The 22628-nt window shown below is 43.3% G+C and overlaps 1 protein-coding gene across 2 annotated transcripts in view; it reads right to left on the reverse strand.

Moving 5' to 3' along the window:
* Nucleotides 1–5773: 5773 nt before the first annotated feature.
* Nucleotides 5774–22628, reverse strand: part of VPS25 (E2F/DP family winged-helix DNA-binding domain-containing protein) — a 135125-nt gene continuing 118270 nt past the window's right edge. For both annotated transcript variants that reach the window (XM_086802345.1, XM_086802344.1), the window contains exon 7: nt 5774–6139. In XM_086802345.1, coding sequence (XP_086658471.1) covers nt 6012–6139 — 128 coding nt within the window. In that variant the 3' untranslated portion in view covers nt 5774–6011. The remainder of the gene's footprint in view (nt 6140–22628) is intronic.

The raw sequence follows: 22628 nt of genomic DNA on the forward strand, positions 1-22628 counted from the left end.
GTGAATAATTCCCTAAGCTACATGTGAACAACCCCCAATAGGTTAATAGGCTTGTGCGTGTGAAATGGCCAAAGATAGTGGCTGGGTATAGGTCATGTGAAATAGCCAAAGATAGTGACTCGGTATAGGCCATGTGAAAGGCCTAAGGGTTTCAAAAACCATTACAAACGGGAGAGTATTTCCTTTCTTCTCTTCACGCTAATGCAATCGAGCTAAGACTCCAAGCAACTCTCAAGCTGGCGACCGACCCCTAAGCTTGAGCCGTCAGAGAAAGCTGGGAAGCTACTTTGTTTTTTAATGTATGTTTTTCGTGAACGTCTGTCTGCCCTGTGTTTGCTGAGGTACTCCAGTTGCGCTTGCTAAAGTTTGCTGAGACGTTTTCTGAGGTTTGCTCTTGGTTACTCTCGAACGACATCAAGCCTGCAGCGTCAAGCCAGCTGTGCTATAGCTAGCCAACGATGTGTTACTTGCCGTGTTGCCTACGCAACGATGCGTTGCCTGCCATATGCCTGTTGCAACGATGCGTTGCCGGTCATGTTGCCTGCCGTATACGTTTCATCACCACTTCTCTCCTCATACGAGAGCAACCACCTAACTCTCGAATGGGCATCAAGCCACCTGTACTGCAGCATTGTAGGCTGTTCAAGTTTGTTGTATTTGTTTTTTTTGAATAAAGCCAAGCCAGACTCAGACCATAGAAGATGAGTTGCTGCAGTAGTGATCAGCTGGCCTGAGATGATGATGAGTTGCTGCAGCAGTCCTCGTTGATGCTCTGAGAAACCTTGTCGATTAACAGCTCTGTAGAGTCGCCTTTAAGTGCTGCTCTAAAGGCCCTGTGGAGTCGCCTTTAAGCGCTGCTCCTGAGCATGGTGCCAGCTAGTGGATCCGACCAGAGATTTATCCACTCGTAACTGCTCAGGACCTCCATAGATGAAAAATCAACGATCAAAGTGTTTAGGGTTTTTGGTTCTATAGGGTTAATGGTATGATTATGATCTATTTGCACCTTTATTCGATGGCTCCATAGAACCGGTTCCTAACTATTGCAGATACTTACACTTGAAGTTGGGCTGAGTATTGAGATGACGATTTCTGAGTCTTCATTGAAGTTGATGATACCTAGGGTATGTCTCTAGGGTTCAACCAAAAGAACCTTTTAACCAAGTATTCTCAGTGTACAGGGTTATAAGCCAAAGGAGTTTACTACTTAGATCAATCTGAACACTTTGAACATGTGGGGCATAGCAAAGTCCAATCTTTAATCAAAGCATCAAGATCTAAGCCAAAAGCTTTGATACCAATGAAATGAAAGGAGAAACGAGGAGGCTCATAGTAATTCAGATAGTCAAATTGTGTGAAGAGATAATCTATTTTACCTTCTAGAATGCCATTGTAAATTAAATGCTTTCTACACTTGCTTTATACTTATGTAAGCCCGAGTGTAACACAATTAGAACAACGATCTAATGGTTTATGTAACTAGGTACTTCATAAGTAATGTGTGTTGTAGCACCCTTAAAAAAAAGCATCTATTTATATACATCGGCTAAACATTCCACATGATTTGAGGAAACCAAAACAATGTATCCAAGTACAAGATAAGAAAACTTATACAACCAATAGAGCTTTAAAGCTAGAAGACTCCAAGAGTGTGAATGTCTTGAACCATTGATGGACTAGCCAAACATTTGATGTAGTCAAACTCCAAAAGTTAAAGGGATGCTATACTTGTTAGTGGTTCACCCTCCACAAGTGAAAACAAGTACAAACTAACATTGGTTTTGTGGGAACATGGGTGTCACCACCACTCCCCCACTTGTCATCGAGGTCATAACTTTTATAAATTCAAGATAAACACGGTCCTACTAGTTAATCATGGTTCCCCATCCTAGAGTAACATTAATTATGTTAAATTTTAGTACAAATAAGAAAAAAGTAAGATAGCACCAAGGGTAGCATATAGAAGATTGTTAAGGGGGCTTTCTTGCAGCAACAATGATGAGTGATCAAAGAAGAGTTTAGGACACTTCGCAATAGAGTTAAGCATGCCTAGAACTAGATGGTGGGCAAGCCAAAACCTACTTGGAGGTTGCCTTGGAAAAAGACGATTGGGATTAGGGTGCAAGTAGCTGATTACTCATGTTACCATAGCAAACACGTGTAGATGAGGAGTGGACATAGATTGTACAATGTAATGGCAATGTGTATTAACCAAGGTTCTTGCAAAGATAAAATGTATTATAGGCTAACAAATTTGCTAGCTTATTAGCTATCATTAGAAAATTCAAGGAGGCAACGAGGAAAATGTTTTCACATGCCTTGATGATGAGGATGGAGCTCTGGGTTGGTAGATCATTTATATGTGGCATAGGTCACAACAAAGGTCATGCACTAAGTTCTTAGCCTGATTGGTTGGAGCCATTTGCATGAGATTGGCAAGTGTAAAAAATATCTATGTGCTTGGAATATAATATATTTGGCACAATTATTTCTTAAATAATAAAACAAAAAAATTGACATTCTTCATAAAGTTGGACAAACTAGATATCAATAAAAGTAAAAAAGGGAACCATATTTGATAATATGGCACCAAAATGTTTTTTGTATTTCCATTAAAAATAATCAATGAGATTTTCAAGAATAAGAGTATTTTCCAAGGTTTCATATTAGTATGTAATGATTAATGCTTGAAAAAGTGAATGAAATGATGACCCTCACATCCTCTCTATTTAACGCAATAAAATGATGATCCCCATATCGCTTCTATTTGCATACATTCACCCATATGCCTAAATTTGCATGCATTCACCCATATCTTTTCTATTTCACATCCACAATTCTTTATAAAAAGCCTCAAAGGACTCATTCAACGAGTAGAGGGACAGAGAGAGGAGGAGGAGAGGGAGAGGGTAGGAGAAAACACTCAAGTTCTAAGGTTGTATTAATTAAATACCACGTCACTAACATTTAAATAATACACCTGAGTGAATATATAAATATATACACCTATGAAAAAATAATAATGGCTTTAAGAAAAAGAAAAATAGCATTCAACTCAAGAAACTACATGATTTCTTATTACATAACAAGTTCCAAAAAGAAAGTGACATTTTAAATTGGTTTTTTTTCTTTCAAGTGACATGTCAACCACCATCACTCTATTAGGAAAACTATGTGTGAAAAACTCAATATGCTACAAATTTTGAAGTTCATGATAGACATGCATATTTTTCATGGATAATCAAAACATATGGAATTTTCAAAGAGACCCGACACATCATTTCTTTATCCTTTCTCCAATAAGTGGAATCAAAATAGAAGTAAATTAGGTGGGTAGTACATGCACTCAATTGCATTCTAAAATAAAGTTGATTGCGAATGGAAAAAGCTTTACTACAATATGTGACACAGAATTTGTTTCTACATGAGAAAGAAAACAAAAACAATAAAGCCATAAAACACAATCCGCAAAAAAAAGGGCTTGATATATGGAATACTTACACTAGGAAAGGCATTCAACTATCAAAAAAGTCAAAATGATATTCCACAATATTTCAATTCATAGATGTAAAGAAATGTTTGGAGTAAAATTGTTTGGAGTAAATTCACAAAACTAATGATTTAGATAATCCTAGTGAATCATAATCTTTTTTTTCATGCCATTTGTAAAGAAAGATTTCTTGGAGGCTTTTGTCCACACATGGGGGGAGAGGAATTTATCAAATTTCAACCCAAAAAATCGACAAAAATTCTCTCCCTCCTTTGTGTAAACACAATCTGTTAAAGACGTGTCCTAACAACTCAACTATTTAGCTTTATATTTTATAAGCTCACAAAATATTGGTGCCTTCAAAGATATGTGCACAATGAATCAAAAAATCATTTAGATGTACACGAAGTAGGGGTGTAAAGGAGGTCAAAGCAATGCTTTGGAGAAATACGTCTTTGTGTTTTTAGGATAACGAATGGTCACATTATACACATGTAACATATCACATTTGAACACGACAGGATATTTTTTTCATTGAAGAAATTGCATGTCATATAAATGCAAGAGGGGATTAAACAAATAGTTGTTTAATGTAATTAGTTCATTTGAATTTACAAAGAGGAGGGGTTTAAATTCAAGATCTAAACACGTATACTTACAAAAGGGGAAGGACAAACAATCTAAACATGTTTACTTAAAAAAGGGAGGGATAAGCAATGTGTTAAAAAATAAAGGTTTTTCTTTTTTTTAAAAATATAAGTGTATTTTAAGTGCATGCATGCTCACACATTGTATATGGGTTTTTACAGAGTGACCTCTAAGGTAAGGTCCGAAGAAGTAGAGAGCGACTCTTTACCTAACCTACTCTTGTCGTATTTTACCAAAAATGAATATATACAATGCGTGTTCAGATGTGAAGTAGATATGGACACCTGAGTGATGTGCATTAATGCTACGACATCAGGTGAACTCTTGCCTTTGTTTACGAGCATTGTGGTTGTCACTTTGTCACCTTGTTCTTGGATCTCTCTCCACCAATCTGCTAGACCCTCGCTGAACATGAGCTTCATGTCATTGATAGCCTTTTGCTTGATTTGGGGGGGTCCTCAGGACTAAGTGCCACGGGGTCTTAAAGACCCTTGTCAGGTGACATCAATGGATGGCATTGATAAAAAATCGACGGCCTTAAAGACCCTTGTCAGGTGACATCAATGGATGGCATTGATCAATGCCATCCATTGATGTCACTTGACAAGGGTCTTTAAGACCCCCGTGGCACTTGGTCCTGAGGCTTTGCGCTCCCCCTCTTTGTATGGGTTTCACGTCTTTCTTGTTCCTGTTTGTACCAAGCTACAAGCTCTTATCTTTACGACCGTACCGCTCTAGTAACTCCTCTAGCTCTCACAAATGCCTCTCACCAATGCTTCCATTGTTGTGCAATTCATGCTGGGAAAGGAAATATTGCCTACCTAAGATCTAACTGCACGCAAGCTCTACTACATGCAAACCCTAACGCTAGCCCTATATAACCCAATGCTAGACTTGAGCTATCTTGGCCACTATGCAAGATTTGGCTGCAGAAAAACCCAAACACAAAGCTCTTACTGTACATGCTAAAACGCAAACCTAATTTGGTTGCAAATGCAGCTACAAACCCTAATTTGTTCCATGCACCTCCAGCAAAGTGCATCCCTGGATGACCTGATGCAAAAGGCACCTGGGTTGACCTCATGCTATGATACCAATGTAACATGCCTGCGGAAGTGTAATCTAATTAACTCTAAGCAAAATTGAGATTAAATTGTGCGAAAACACAACAGGGAAGACCATGTACACCTAAACTATGGCATATTGCCAAAAACATAAATATTTACAATGAGTTCCCCAATCTACACTAAAGATATGTCATGCATATCCATGTATATCTACCATGCAATGCAAGTCATGATGTCCTCCGGTTGTGCATTCATGACAAACGCTGCAAATCTGATGATCCTTGATGTCGGTTGCGTTACCCTTGATCACTACTTCTAGGATGCCCTACAATGACCCTCTGCTTGAGCTAAAGGGCTGGTCAACTGCTATGGTTGGTTGACTGGCCATCTGTGTCAATTTTCAGAACTGCGCATGACTAAATACAAAGTATCCCAAAGCTGTCCACATTGTGCCTAGCCATGGATGCATGGCTGCCCAAAATTCATATCCATAAGTCCAAATGCAGCCCTGAACCCGCCCATAGGCAGCTACAATGGAAGACTGTGTCCATATGCATCCAGCATAAAATATGCAAGTGACATCTAATGAGATTAGAACCACTGCTGCTTTATCTAAGCAAGGTTACAAGGTTAGAGATCGCGATTGATGATCTCTTTTTCTTGGGTCAAAAAATGAGTGTTGAAAAAAACAAAACTTTTCATGTTTGTTTGATTATTTGCGAGGATGTTATGAACACTTTATTGCATTTGTTTATTGTGTTACGTAAGGCAATATAAGTACAGAATGCAGTCCCATAATTTATGTCCTACCATTGAGCTGAAAATTTGACACCCTCATCATCTTCAGATGTGCCTTTGAACATGGCAGCCTTGCCACGCTGTTCCAGAAGCTTCAAAGCCCGAATCAGCACTGTCCTATCAATCCCAGCCAAGTCTACGAAGGTACCAAGCAATGAGCATCCTCTCTCTCTCTCTCTCTCTCTCTCTCTCTCTCTCTCTCTTTCCATGGCAGTATTGTATAAAGTTTTGGTCTCATAGACCCTTCAGGTCTTTCATAGACGTTAATATTGCTCTCTCTCTCTCTCTCTCTCTCTCTCTATATATATATATATATATATATATATGTGGCAGTATTGTATAACGTTTTTGTCTCATAGACCCTTTGGGTCTTTCATAGACGTTAATATTGCTCTCCCCCCCTCTAGCACTGTGGACTACCTGATGGTGTCTCGTATTCTTATGCAACACATCAAGCACTTCACCATCCCACCACCACCTATTGGGGCTGATCACACACACCTCACTTTCACCATCTCTTGCACATCCTTGCCACCCATCCCCGAACCCCCCATCTCCACTTTCACCTGCATTCATTTCCACCATGACCTCGACCTTGTCTGAGGACCACCTATCCTGCCGCCTCTTCAATCTTGATCTCACATTGCCCATCTCCACCCTACATCAAAGTTCTCTTCCATCATCCATGAATCAGCCTAGACCAGTTTCCCCCACACCACTTGCTCCACCACCCCGCCCCTCGTGGGCTCACAGTAGCCTCAAAATGGATTGTATGATTATGAGTGCAAGAACACGTGGTTTCACCTCCTCCAAAAGAAGGCATGTGGGTAGATCTCTGCACGAGAAATGCAAAGAGACTCCTGTAACTCGCTGGGAAGCGCGGGAGTGGGTGTGCATCGCTTTGACCATGAGCACAATTAAACATTTCGGCATTTAATCATATCCATTAAACAATCCACAAAGCTGAAAATAAAAGTTGCACAACTGACACCACATAAGAGGTCAGAATGGGCCAACAACACCCCCCCCCCCCCCCCCAATGGAGTATTTCATTATCCAAGGATAAATATAACATGTACAAGCTTTGAGGGCCTTACTCTCTCCATGGGAGATGCCGGATTATCCATATACAATATGGCTATCATCCAACATGTCCTTCATCCAATATGGCTATCCAACATGTCCTTCCATAGGCACACAAACATGTATAACAGCCCACATGGCTCTTCCATACACGCATAAACTTGTGTGACAGCCCATTTGGCTCTTCCACGAGCACATAAACCTATAAACTAGTCCATGTGGCTCATCCATGATCTCATAAGCCTATAAACCAACCCATGTGGCTCATTCATGAGCTCATAAACCTATATAACAGCCTGTATGTCGCATCCATGAGCGCCAAAACCTGTAAACCAACCCATGTGGCTAATCCATGAGTGCATAAACTAGTATAACAGCATGTATATCACATAAAACCAGAAATTTCAGCAAGCTTTAGGACTGTTTTGCTGAAAAACAGTCACCTGGGTCTGCCAGATGGTGTAGAGTAGTGAAAATCATCTTCCCCAAGCTAGATACGGCTATGGTGGACTTAGAAATGAAGAGAAATGCTGAAAAATCAGAGTTTTCAGCCTCCAAAAACCTGCTTGAAGCTCAAACTCGCCCAAGAGATAACTCTTTCATGTTCAAATAAGCAAGAAAATGCTACAATGCCATGTGTAGAGTTGAATTGACAAGTGTCAAGAAACTTATCTCACTTTTATCCTCTTATTTGCCACATGTCCCAAATCTTAAGGCCAAAAATTCCACAATCTTTAGCTCTAAAAATATCCCAGATGATAGCTAATTTCACATCGGCGCTTTGGCAATACTCGATCTCTGGAGGTAATGACACGAGCAGAAATTCCATCGGAGATTGCCAAAAATAGCAACTTTCCCAAAAATTTAGGAGATGATCTCTTTGTGTTCCACCACATGAGAAATACATGTAAGCACCATGTAGAAACCTGTTTCATTGCTCGATCTCCCTCAAATCCTTAAGAGTTCGCCATACATACTTTTCACTTGACACTTGAACTCCAAAACCCATTTCTGTGTCCAAGAAACCGTCTCGAGTGATGCTCTGAACACTTGGTTCTCTGTACTGGATAATCCCCCATTCCCAAAGCTTGTACATTCTTGATCTTTTGGGCTTCCAAAGCTCTTCCACACACATGAATTCTGGAGATGCCCAATATGGTGACAACTCCCATCGCCTTGCCCGTCAGAAAAAGCATGCATTCTTAGCCAAATGTGAAGTGGAGTTCTATGAACTTTTTTTAGAGAACAACTCAGAGACATGGAGCATTCTCAATGAAAGAAAAGTATCCACACCCATCAGAGACCCACTTATTGGGAGAATTATGTACAATATCTCTACGATGTGCCAAACCAGCCCACACGAGAGAGAAAGAGAGAGGGAAAAGTTAAGTAGCCTTGCTGCCTTGCCTTGGAAAGTAGGAGTCGAATTCTAAAGAGACTCGAGAGAGGAGCCCACTCGTGACTCAGAGCTGTCAAGTACGCACGCTGCACGGGCCTAGGAAGTATGCGGGCAGGCGACAATAGGGTACGTCTTTCAAGGATATCCACAGGCAGCTCGCAACAATAGGTACACTTTTTCTCTTTTTTTTTCTCTTGGCCAAACATAAAAAACGTTCCCCAAAGGGGGAACGGCAGCCAAACGTTCCATGAAACCGTTCCCCCACGTTCCCCTGGCCGTTCCCATGCCAAATCGTTCCCTCATGCACGTTCCACCCGGTTTAGGCATCTCAGCCTTGGGGGAACGCGTTCCATCGTTCCCAAGGGGTGGAAACGGCGTTCCCCTGCTACTATGCCATGAGGATCTTTGAACCGAACACTTCGCACATGGGCAAAGCGCCCTAGCCCCCATTCTTGTAGATCTCTTTAATAGGGCCTAGTGTGAAGGCTTCCTGCCCTCCCAGATCACTAACACCATTGTCACCATCCATAACGCAAGAGACCCCTACAATGGCCAAGATATATGGGGCAGTTTTGGACGTTGAGATCAGTTTCTGAGCAAAGAGACAAGGCTAGAGAGCCATTGAGAAGGAACAACTCTACTCTGGAATATATATTAACGATCCAAGCCATTATTGAGGAAGCGAGGGCATGGAAGTAAAAGGTATACTGCTGTTTCATGGATTTTGGAGACCTTCAATTTGGTCCCCCGCTCCCGACTCCTAGATCGCCTATAGGCACTTCAATTTGCTATCAGATATGATATGGGGAGTGATGGCTCTATACAAGGTCATGATTGGCAGGGTTTGGACACCAAGGTGGCTCTCAGGGACCATCAATAGCACGGTCGTGGCCAAACAGGGCTGCCCTCTCTCTCCACACTATTCGGGCTATACATCAATGAGATCTCATCATCCGATGACAGATCTTTTGGGCAAGCTCACACTGGCCCAGACAGTTGTGCCCATTCTGCTTTTTGCGGATGACATAATCCTGATCTTTGACACTATGGAGGGACTATAGAGACACTTGGATGCATTGCAGAAGTTTTGTGACGAGAGAGACCTCATGGTTAATCTTGGTAAAACCAAGATCATAGTCTAGATTAACCTACATTAAGGTTCCACAGGCTAGCTCACCACCCAGCCATAGATCCCGTAGACACAAGATCTCCTTAGTGCATAGGAGGTAAGACTCCATCATATAGATGCACGCCAATCAACCCTAATGTCCTATACCACCAAGACCTGCCCTAAGGGGCCATAGTACACCATCTACCTCAAGAACGGACAATCAGAAGTGGATTGTGACAAGATGCTAGGAGGTAAGGCTCCATCATATAGATGCACGCCAATCAACCCTAGTGTCCTATACCACCAAGACCTGCCCTAAGGGGCCATCAGTGGACCGTCTACCTCAAGAACAAACAATCAGGAGTGGATTGTGACAAGATGGTATGTCTCTAGACCAGGATTGCATCCATGGTCTAGAGACATACCATCTTGTCACATGACAATACAATATATCCACTAAGTAGGCTCACCTTACTCATAGAGTCACTTATAAGTTATAAACACCTATCAACCTATGGGATTATTAGCTTATGAGCCCTAGCCACAATAATCAACTTGCTTTACTTATCTTTTGGCCTCCCTGACCCGCAGATTAGCCAATCTAACTCTCAAGTTAGCCTCAAGTACATAACATATTACATCCTTGTAAATGAATCCGATAGCAATCCGACTTCCACGTTGGGTTGATATATGTCTTTTCTTTCCACAACCCAACAATTATATAGAAGCTTAAATCAAAGCTTCTATTTCTTGAAAATCCTATGTGAGATCGTTGCAACTCGTGTGGAGCTCAACCACAAGAAGTTTTTGAAGTAAAACCCTCAATATCCAATCTTTGCTTGAGCCAACACCCTTAGAAAATTGGATGAACTTGAACTCTCTAAGTCAGTCCTAGTTAAACTACCTATCCACATCAGGATTTGGTAAAATCTCAATATAGTATAACATGCTTCCCTATTCACAAAATCTCAGAACTAAAAAGTATTTCAATATGTAAGTATATATATATATATATATATACCTAGATGAATCCAGGAACATGCCCAAATTCACCTTTTAGGAACGTACATGTTATATACTCATAGTAGTCAACCCACAAGACTATTTAACTATCAACTCCATTATGCATAGTTTGGACTAGATACTACGACATCCCCCCTAACGTCATCACTGCCCAATAGTGGGTGTAGAACTCTGTATCAAGATATGCTCACACACACACACACACACATAAGAGCATATATTCACACAAAGCCCTTCGTGCTAAGTTTCTGTCAAACCTCCAGAGATGCAGGGCAGACTCAGCCATAATGAAGCCCAGCACTAAGGGAAGTAGCAAATAGAAAGAATTAGTACAGCAAATAAGTAGTTGATAGGGCAAATGCATCGCTAAAGATAGAAAGAATATGCACAATATCAATACGTAAGTATATACAAGATATGCCCAATAGTGGGTGTAGAACTCTGTATCAAGATATGCTCACACACACACACACATAAGAGCATATATTCACACAAAGCCCTTCGTGCTAAGTTTCTGTCAAACCTCCAGAGATGCAGGGCAGACTCAGCCATAATGAAGCCCAGCACTAAGGGAAGTAGCAAATAGAAAGAATTAGTACAGCAAATAAGTAGTTGATAGGGCAAATGCATCGCTAAAGATAGAAAGAATATGCACAATATCAATACGTAAGAATTAGTACAGCAAATAAGTAGTTGATAGGGCAAATGCATCGCTAAAGATAGAAAGAATATGCACAATATCAATACGTAAGTATATACAAACATCCTCATCCCGGGTAGAACTCCTCGAAGAACGCTCTTATCCGACTAAAATTGTGTCTAATGCAGAACACCTCAGATAGCATAACTAGCATGAGGTACAATCTCTTGTATTCCAACAAGAAAATCTAAGCTAAGCCAAGATATGTAACTTTCAATTCTTAATTCATATGGGTAGTTAGGGTTAGCACACCAGCAACTATTTAGGGTTTAAAAAAAACATGATGTTTTTTGCAATAGAGAGAGTGAGGGATGTATCAAAGTGAAAGAGTGAGATAGTGTGATTACATGACTCAAAGATCCTTTTTGATTAATCATGTTTTAAAGCTTCAAAGAGTACAATGCTTTTATGGGCTTTTAGAGCCTTATCTACCACATTGGGGCAATGACACATGGCAAATGCCCATGACATCATTGCTTATCACATACACGTTTCGGCTACAAGAGGTTGTTCACACGCACTTACTACCTTACTCACATAAGTGAGTATTTACACACACATACAAGGGCTTTCCACACACAAACACAAGCAGGTACACAAACAGGGGTACATGTATACGACGGATACACACACAAAGACTCCGAATACCCAACCATCCCCCCTTCAGAGCAATGGTGGTGAAACCCTTACGCAAGAAAAGATGCTACCACCTACCCCATCCATGCTGCCTCAAAAAAAGACTCACCATGAGTCACCTCCTATGCCATGGTCACAAAGTCTCTCTCATCAAGGTTTTTGAACCAAAATAGAGAGATTAGCACTAAAAAGAAGTAGCTTCCTCGAATACCCAACAATTCCAGGGAATATACCCATACAAAAACATAACCTAACGATTACTAGTAGCAACCTAGACCATAGGGATTTACCTCTCCCAATCAGATAGTCCATTGGAGACATATGCATACAACATCTCTACCAAAGTCTAATTCATCCTCATATTTGCCTGAGAGGCCGAGGATAACTAGTAGGAATTCTTACTCAGTCAACCATTGACTGCTTGAAGTATCTAGTAACTTCAAGTTCCTGTCAATCATGATGCCAAAAAGAAAGTAAAATCGTCCTCAAATAGCATTGTGGGCTCTATTGGACCTAGGTAAACCTAACATAACCCCACCAATCAACACTTTACAACATAGTCCATAGTCCTGGACATGCGCTTCATCAAAGGCTATACTTGGGAGTCACCTTTTCTTGACCCTACTTCACTATGCAGCCAATGGCCAATGCTTAGTTTGACGAGAGGGTAGGTGTCACACGCACAAATATGGACATACTTTACCCTCTATTTTGACTATGAATTAGGAGCCTTTTTTAGGCATTAACCAGCAATTTTATGGAAATTTGGGTATTTTGTTGTCCAAAGACCTCGTCGACAACAATCCGGTACAGGTAGGGGCAGATCCATGAGCCTCTAAATAGGCTAGAGTAGTTTATTGTGTATTCATCTGATGGGCCAGGTCATAAGCATAGGAGTTACCTTTTGGAGGCCATGTTGGCTAGAATCTATGTACATCTTGATATATATATGTATGTATGTATGTATGTGTGTGTGTACACACACACACACACACACACACACCCACACACACATACATATATATATCCTTTCAACATCTCTCTCTTCTCTCCATTCATCTTTGTGTTTTGCAAAGTTCTTAATGGATGCAATTCTTCCACATGTCACATTGGTATTATTAGAGCTTAGGTCATATCCTAGGGCAGTGCATTTTTTTGCAGGCTGAATTCGGGTTTTTGAAATTCGAGTTTGTGTTCTAGGGTTTGCAAGCCGAAATTAGGATTTCTGAATTTTGCATAAGTGTGCTTCAACCCTAGATTATGAGGAAAGTGAAAAAACCGAATCAGGGTTTTCGTTTTTAGGGTTTCAACCTATTTCTACATGCACAAGTCTTAGTCTAGGTCTAACCTAGATAGGAAAAGACTTCTGTCTCATACTCCCTCCACCAAAATCTCACCTCGATGGAGAGCAATGATGCTTAGAAAGAAGAGTTACGGTGTGTAGTATGAGACTATGCAAAGGCGTTGGAGACGGGAAGATGAAGAACGATACAAAAGAGAACAAGAATGCAAAAGGGCACTAGAACAAATCACGGCCCAATATAGGCGACAACTCATACGAGGACCATCGGCAACACGAGAAAGAAGCACGTCAAGTAAAGCTTCATGAAGAGGCATGTCAAGCCCAATTTTTGTACAAGCAAAGTTGGGCACAAATCAAGGAAATATGGGCACAGTTCATGGCAGAATTAACAAAAGCCAAGGACGAATCACCTAGGGTTGTAAAGCAACCCAAGACTGACAGCGTTGACCCAATAAAGGGAGAGCTTCCAAGACGGGAATTCTCGGGTGACAATCACAGACGAAGGTGTTTTAAGAAGTTCTTTTACCCGGGATGCACATGCTAGGGCCAGAACCAGAACCACAGATCAAGCGGGTGGATCTCCCCAAATCCCATTTGGAGGAGAATAAGGTCAACCCGATAGTCGAGAGGGGCATCCCTCCAAATCCTATTTGGAGGAGGATAAGGTCGGCCTGACAATTTTTGAGGAGGGCTTCCAAAAAAACTCTCTGAATCCCGTGAGAAGAGGATGAGACTACTGTCACCATTTGGTCCATCTCCATTTCTGGAGCCACTTCTATGGGACTCACTCCATAGAGCGGCCAGATTTGTGCCATGTTCACATGGGGCCAGGCCAGTGTCCCATGTGAAAGGGCCAGTTCTATGGTGTCACATGGACGGGAGCCAGATCAGTGCCACCCGTGTGCGACCAGTGCTGCGTCACATGGACGGGAACCAGTTGCGTGTCACCCGTGTGTGATTTGCTTCATGCTGTATGGACGGGAGTCTGTTGGTGCCACCCGTGTATGGCCAGGATGGTGTCTTACATATGGGACTGTCACTCCATAGAAAGACCAGGACATATTTATTTATATTTGTTGCACCAGTTTTGTGCCTGATAGAAATCTCTTGTACAAGTTTCATGAAAGGGAGATTTCGTCCACTATTTGTGCACATGCATTTATGCCTACATGCATAAATTTGTTTTTGCATGACTTGTTTGCGTGTGTCTGCCTGTTATGCCGTGCGAGTACACTGCACGAGGACGCCCCTAGTGTATCGTGGAATGCTGTTTGCTGACTTGGTGGTGTGGTGTGTGAACAGGAGGTAAGTATTTTCATTTTTCCCTTTTTAAGGGATAAGAATCCATAAACTAGAGTAAACCTTAATTTTTTATAAGCTAATGTGTTCACACACATTTAAAGTTGGGCTGGACATTTACTTTCTAGTGTGGGTGCCCATAAGTGTTAATTATGTATTAAGGTATTATAACCTTTGATAAGCCTTTTTGCATGGAACATTATTGGAAACTGCCCACGTGTGAAGTTGGTGGGTTCTCTCTCCATCGCCTGTGGTATGTGCTGCTGCTGTACCCAACTGCTACCCACGCTTGTACCAGCTGTTGTACCCGACTGTACCATGCCTGTACCTGGCTGTTGTACCCGCCTGAAGCTGCCCACGTGTACCTGCTGGCTGCCCTGGTGTACTTGCTGGCTGCCCTTGTGTACCTGCTGCAAGTACAGGTACCTGCATAGTACCTGGCTGGTTGTACCTGCACACGTGTGAAGTATCTAATGTGCTTGATTGTACCTGCTACAAATTGTACCGATTGTATCTGGATTGTACTCACCGTACCAGGTGCTCTCAGATTCTTTTTCTCATTTGAATAAATCTGAAATTTGCTAATTTAAATTCAAAAAATGCTTTAAGTTGTGTAGTGCAGGAGCATGGCATGTATATGCTGACCATGTTCAAGAAATTCTTCCTGGTGTGGCTAGTATATTTCCCTGTGTGGTGTTGTTAACCGCGCTCTCAGAGCTTCTAAGAGCTAGTGAAGGTTAGACTCACCAGGGAATTTGGGAGCAAAGCTCATTGGGGAGAACCAAGCCATGTTCCCTCCGCGGTGTACCCTTGGCCTGCGTTGGTACGGGCATGCCTGTTGGTGCACAGTCCCAGAAGACAAGTGAAAGGCAGGTGTCCACCCAGTGAAGGCGGAATGAGACTGTGATTTGGGGCTACTCCGACCAACACCACTTCATCGACTTGAACCAGTTCTATTTGGTTGTTTTCACTCCCTTGTGGAGAAATATGGCCTGTCAGGCCCGTGACACTTGTACAAATATAAATACTCCAAGAAATACAAAAAGTATTGGGGGGGGGGGGGGGAGGCGGGGCCGGCCCCAGTGCTGGTGTCATTTGTATTTTCAGTCTTTCCAGTATTTGTGTTGCTGATGTTGTTTCCATTGCTTAATAATGGTTAAATTAAGTGTTCTAAATATGTGTATATTGTCTTCCGATCTGTAGGCCTCCTGTAGGGAGCGGTCACACTACATTGGATTACGAAGATCCACATACCGAGCCAAAGAACTTGAAGACGTTATACCTTTACGAGGGAGACTGACCGTGTACCGATATACAGACCCTTATGTGCCGAGGAGCCGGGACGGCCATTAGATGAGCTCACTCAGATATTGATAGAGACGCTTCATGCTGCAGCATCATAGGCATATCCCCATAGTCAGCCTACACGGAGACGATCTGGGAACATGCCCCAGTACAGCTGGTATGATGAGGAGTGCAGAGAGCTGAGGATCAGATTACAAAGAGAGGTGCTCATGGGTGTTACCACTCACAGACAGTCACGGATTACCTTCCGGCGCCTAGTGCGACGGAAGAAGAGGGCTTATCTTGCTCATTTAGAGAGGGATTTGTATCAGTTATTTATGAGTCAGGACTCAGGCGAGGCATGGAGACTATTCCATGAGCATTCACCATCACCAGCCATTACCTCCACAGAGATTTGGGGTGAGTATGCAGCATCCATGTACACAGCACCACGACAGCCGCCCCTGCCAGACCCATCGGAGCCATGCCCAAGGACATGTGCTTTCTTTACTGCTGAGATGGTAAGGAAAGCTATTGACAGGATGAGGACTAGGAGAGCATATGATCATGATGGTTTGGTAGCAGAGCACTTTATTCATGCCAGAGATATGCTTGCAGAGCTTATTGCTATGATGTTTAATCGAGCCATGTGTGAGGGTTTTCCTGAGACTTGGAATATGTCCACGATTGTGCCTATCTTCAAGTCACGGGATCCCATGCTTCCTGGGAATTATCGTACCATCATGATTGGTCACACATTGGCTAGATTATATGCATCTATTCTTGAGCAGCTAGCCCCAGAGTATAGCCGCACCAGAGGTACACTGATTGATCGGGCTATAGAGCTGGGGCGGTCTAGGCGCCCCAAGATGAGAGGCCCATCTCGACAGCCGCGGAGACTACAACAGAGAATCAGGACCATACTAGCACGGCATGGGAGACGTCTAGTTAGAGTACTCACCATGGAGGACATTGAGGATATCCGCCATCGACCGATGAGAGACATCTTTGGATAGTGATGTATATGATGCTTACCTTTGTTGCTGGAGTTTTCCTTCCCAGATATTATCCATTAGGAGCTCCTAGTACCTTACTTTTTCTCATAGTTGTTGTTTCAGTTTCAGTTAGTTGTTTAGTTGTTTTAGCTTTTCTTACACAGACATTGTATCAGATGCACCAATTGTTGGAACCTTTTTGGTATCATAGGTCATTTTGGTCTTTTGAAAACGTTAATATATCACTTCATAATTTCATTTCATTTCTCTCTCTCTCTCTCTCTCTCTCTCTCTCTCTCTCTCTCTATTACTTACCTTCAGTCCTTTCTTTTCTTTTCCAGACAGTGTATCAGATGTCACATGGTTGTAACTTTGGTCTCATAGGTCTCTTTGGCCTTTTGAAGACGTTAATATAACATTTCATTTCATTTCTCTCTCTCTCTCTCTCTCTCTCTCTCTCTCTCTCTCTCTCTCTCTCTCTCTCCTATTTTGGATGATGACATTTGGGAGTTCTCCAGGGATGGTGACATCATTCTCTTGGGGGACTTCAATGCCAGGACCGCCCATAACCAGACAGTATTTTATGATACCTCAGAGGAGATCTTGAGGGAGCTTGTGTTAGGGATATGGGCCTATCTAGACTCTCACAGGATGAGGAACATACAGTGTATGGGCAGTATTTGCTAGACATGGGCACTGCACATGGATTGGCCATCCTGAATGGCCTACAGAGATTCCCGACATCGGGCGGTTTCACTAGCTTTCCACATTGGCATGGTGCTAGTACAGTGGACTATGTTATGGCTCAGCCCAGTCTCATTCCCTCTTTTCAGGATTTTACGGTAGGCACTAGGCCGGTTGGAATAGCAGTGGATCATGCTATCTTGTCCTTCACTCTCACATTTCAGTTCAGCACCGCTCCATTGGGACACGTCTCCACACACACTCGTTATACCTTTACGAGGGAGACTGACACCGTGTACACGGATGAGATATACAGACGCTTATGTGCCGAGGAGCCGGGACGGCCATTAGATGAGCTCACTCAGATATTGATAGAGACGCTTCATGCTGCAGCATGAGAGGCATATCACCATAGTTAGCCTACACGGAGACGATCTGGGAACATGCCCCAGAACAGTTGGTATGATTAGGAGTGCAGAGAGATGAGGATCAGATTACAGAGAGAGGTGCTCATGGGTGTTACCACTCACAGACAGTCACGGATTACCTTCCGGCACCTAGTGCGACGGAAGAAGAGGGCTTATCTTGCTCAGTTAGAGAGGAATTTGTACCAGTTATGAGGGCTTATCTTGCTCAGTTAGAGAGGGATTTGTACCAGTTATTTATGAGTCAGGACTCAGGCAAGGCATGGAGACTATTCCATGAGCATTCACCATCACCAGCCATTACCTCCACAGAGATTTGGGGTGAGTATGCAGCATCCCTGTACACAGCACCAAGACAGCCGCCCCTGCCAGACCCATCGGAGCCATGCCCAGAGACATGTGCTTTCTTTACTGCTGAGATGGTAAGGAAAGCTATTGACAGGATGAGGACTGGGAGAGCATATGATCATGATGGTTTGGTAGCAGAGCACTTTATTCATGCCAGAGATATGCTTGCAGAGCTTATTGCTATGATGTTTAACCGAGCCATGTGTGAGGGTTTTCCTAAGACTTGGAATATGTCCACGATTGTGCCTATCTTCAAGTCACGGGATCCCATGCTTCCTGGGAATTATCGTACCATCATGATTGGTCACACATTGGCTAGATTATATGCATCTATTCTTGAGCAAAAGTTGAGTAGATGGGCAGAGAGAGAGGGCATACGTGCATTAGCGCAGGCAGGGTTCAAGAGAGGTTTCTCCAATCTTGACCATATCTTGACACTCAGAGCTAGTATTGAGGAGGGCAGATTATATGGCAAGAGGATTTATTGTTGCTTTGTGGATTTTCGCAAAGCTTTTGACACAGTACCGAGAGCCAGATTGATGCGCAGACTACAGGAGATGGGAGTGCCCACAGAGCTGATTTGGGGAATCATGGCTTTATACAGGACAGTTGTGGGGCAGGTACATACTACTCAGGGTATATCTGAGATGGTTCACTCCACTATTGGGGTGAAACAGGGCTGCCCCCTTTCTCCCACCTTATTTGGGATGTATGTGGATGAGGTTTCGGACTATGTAGAGCGGGAGGGTGATAGAGGAGCACAGCTAGCAGGGACATGGATTCCGCTGTTATTATATTGTGCTGATCTCAGATTCTCCAGAGGGGATGCAGCGTCATTTGGATGCATTGCACACGTTTGCACAAGACAGTGGATTGTCTGTTAACCTTGGTAAAACCAAGGTGATGGTGTTTAACACCACAGCACAGTGGGTTAGAAGGTCAATACCCACCTTTACATATGGTCAGGAGACAATGGAGTATACAGATGCATATACTTACCTTGGTGTGGTTTTTAGTGGCCCACTATTTTCCTTGAGGAGAGCAGTGAGGAGACCAGATTGACCAGAGCTTATGCAGCATTGGGGAGACTAGAGAGGATGTGTTCGCAGGTTCAGTTTCTGGAACCTCGAACAAAGCTCTGGCTCTTTGACACTTTGGTCACTTCAGCCATGCTGTATGGAGTGGAGATATGGGGACCCTCAGTGGATCACCACAGCCGAGCTGGTAGCACTGATGGATGGAGATGTATGGAGAGGTCCTTGGTTTCTATGATTTCCCGGATGATTAGGGCCAAGGCCTCCGTACCACATGATATTATCCGTGCAGAGATGGCTCCCCCCCATTGGTAGTAGAGGCACTCACTCGATCAGTCTCCTTTATACATAGCACTTGGGCTCTCCCTAGAGACAGATATGCTCGCTTAGCCCTGGAGTCTTCACGATAGTTGGCATCACAGGGAGACGGATCATGTTGGTATGCACAGATGACAGCTTGGTTCCAGCTGCATGGCTTTAGTATGGACAGGCTACCTCCATTTCAGTACTCCCTGGATGCACCCTCCCTCTCTCTCACACGGGCAGAGATTACCAGACTTATCAGGCAGGACTTGACTCAGCTGGACACTAGGAGGACATGGATACAGCCGACACACGAGCTTGGTACGAAGATGGCTTTCTATAGAGATCATCTTCTCCAGCTCACGGAGGATGGGTTTGTGATTAGACCCAGCTACATGGATACTCATCTTTCTCATGGGGTACGGTGTGCTATTGGTCAGATGCGCACATCCTCACACCAGCTAGAGATTGAGACTGGTAGATTTAGAGGAGTACCAACTGAGGCCAGGATTTGTCAGCTGTGCCAGATGGAGCCAGAGACAAAGTTACATTACATACGTCACTGTCCAGTATATTATGAGATACGAGGCCGTTTTCACTGCCTGTTCAAAGAGGGCTTCGGACCACTTTCTAGAGTCATGAGATACTAGGATCAGAGATGCCTCGGATTGTACTTGCTGGAGCTGCGTAGACATAGAGAGGGTATCCTGAGAGGGAGGGGATCAGAGAGGGAGAGACACCTACAGAGGCAGATTACAGACTTCTTTCGACCAGAGATTGAGCAGTCAGGCCAGCTGGCATTGCAGCTAGCCGCAGAGTACAACTGCACCAGAGGTACACTGATTGATCGGGCTATAGAGCTGGGGCGGTCCAGGCGCCCCAAGATGAGAGGCCCATCTCAACACCGGTGGAGACTACAACAGAGGATCAGGACCATACTAGCACGGCATGGGAGACGTCCAGTCAGAGTACTCACCATGGAAGACATTGAGGATATCCGCCAATGACCGATGAGAGACATCTTTGGATAGTGATGTGTATGATGCTTACCTTTGTTGCTGGAGTTTTCCTCCCAGATGTTATCCATTAGGAGCTCCTAGTACCGTACTTTTCCTCATAGTTGTTTCAGTTTCAGTTAGTTGTTTAGTTGTTTTTAGCTTTCCTTACACAGACATTGTATCAGATCCACCAATTGTTGTAACCTTTTTGGTCTCGTAGGTCATTTTGGCCTTCTGAAGACGTTAATATATCATTTCATTTCATTCTCTCTCTCTCTCTCTCTCTCTCTCTCTCTCTCTCTCTCTCTCTCTCTCTATCTATCTATCTATCTATCTATCTATCTATATATATATATATATATATATATATATATATATATATATATATATATATATATATGTACTATGGATATCTTCCATCCACCATAGCTTACCTCAAATGGTATCAGAGCCACCTCCGTCATCCTTCTCACGCTCTACTTCTTAAACCTGTGTGTGCTACTCACCACTTTCCTCACAACTCTTGGTATCATCCTACATGTGCTCTGTTGTATAACTTACGCGCATGTTGCTGCTTCCATCGCTTACCCATATCTACGAGTCGCCAGCAGAGTTTTACTTGAGGCTTTTTTTTTTCTTCAAGAAAAAGATCATTCTATTAGTTACCAAGAAAAACAGTCATAATGGCTAAGTATGAACTCATCCCCAAATGGGAAGCGAGAGTCTAGAAGCATGAAAGGGGAGGATGCTCTTCTCCTCCGCCTAGCTCCAAGAGGAGAAGGCTATCTCATTCAGTGGGAGGGAGGGGGAAACAACCACACACGTGGTCTATAGTGCAAAGTGGGCTCGCCACTACTTATAGTAAGAAAGGGACTATGACGCCAGATCCTCAGGTTGGCCTCCCGGCGGTTCCACATGCAATCTAAGCAACCCTAAAGCTTCCCCCACTGAGCACAAAGGGTATAAATGATATCAAGCCAAATCCTCTGGATGGAGTTCAGTGGCGGGGTAACGGTGCCTTTGATGGCTTCGCTACATCGAGCTCTCCATATGTGCCACACAACAATACTACTACAAATCTGCCATCTCTGGCTAGAACCTGGAGTCCAGTGACCTGTAGGTGGAGTTGGAGCTGGAACTGGCACTACATAAGGTGAGAGACCCGAAGGGCTAGGCCCCAAACCTCCTCCTCATATGGCATGACGACCGCGGCCTCGATGGCCCATGCAACTGTGCCCCACGTAACAATGCGGGCGGGGGCCCGATCCATAGTGAAAGAGCATAGGATCCGTTGTGAAACGTACTAAGACTTCAAGCAATCCCAAAGACAATGACGCTAAGACTCGTCTACCCCTAATGGCCAACCAAGTGCCAACTACCAAGCTCCTATGTGCCAACTTCCACATGAAGAGAGTGATCTTCCGCGGCCAAAAGCTATCCCACAACCTCTTCCATAAATCTAAGAGTGTGGCGGGAGACCCTCAGACTGCCAGTGTCTTGCTGCTACTAAAGTGCCCTCAACTCCAGCATCCGAATCCTACGGCCTAGTCATGCAGTCACCAGTGTATGCAAAAAAGGGGGGTGCAAAGCGTCTCCCCACTGTCCTCTGGATCATGCCATGTCCCCTCTCCCGACTCCCACTAGAGACGCATGAGAGTCCGGCCCTCCCAAATCCATAAACGCCAGTCACTCTTTTGCCACCTTAACCGATGGAGGGTCTGTTAAGAATATGGATCTAAGGAGACTCAAACCAAGTGATCAAACACATGATTAAGGAGACTCAAACCAAGTGATCAAACACATGATTAAGGAGAATAATAAGGTGATTAAGAAAGTAAACAAGATGTTAACAAAATGGTATGCTCACAAAATGTCACATAATCTCATTGCAATAATCAAGTTCCATACATCCATATTTATAGTCTTGGGAAAGACTCCAATCCATGCATTCATTAATGCTCACACTACATGTGCAACCTTGTGCTTTCCATGTGTCACCT

Source organism: Cibotium barometz, chromosome 9 (genome assembly GCF_041138505.1).
Source record: "Cibotium barometz isolate CiBa-2024 chromosome 9, ASM4113850v1, whole genome shotgun sequence".
In the NCBI taxonomy this organism is placed as follows: Eukaryota; Viridiplantae; Streptophyta; class Polypodiopsida; order Cyatheales; family Cibotiaceae; genus Cibotium; species Cibotium barometz.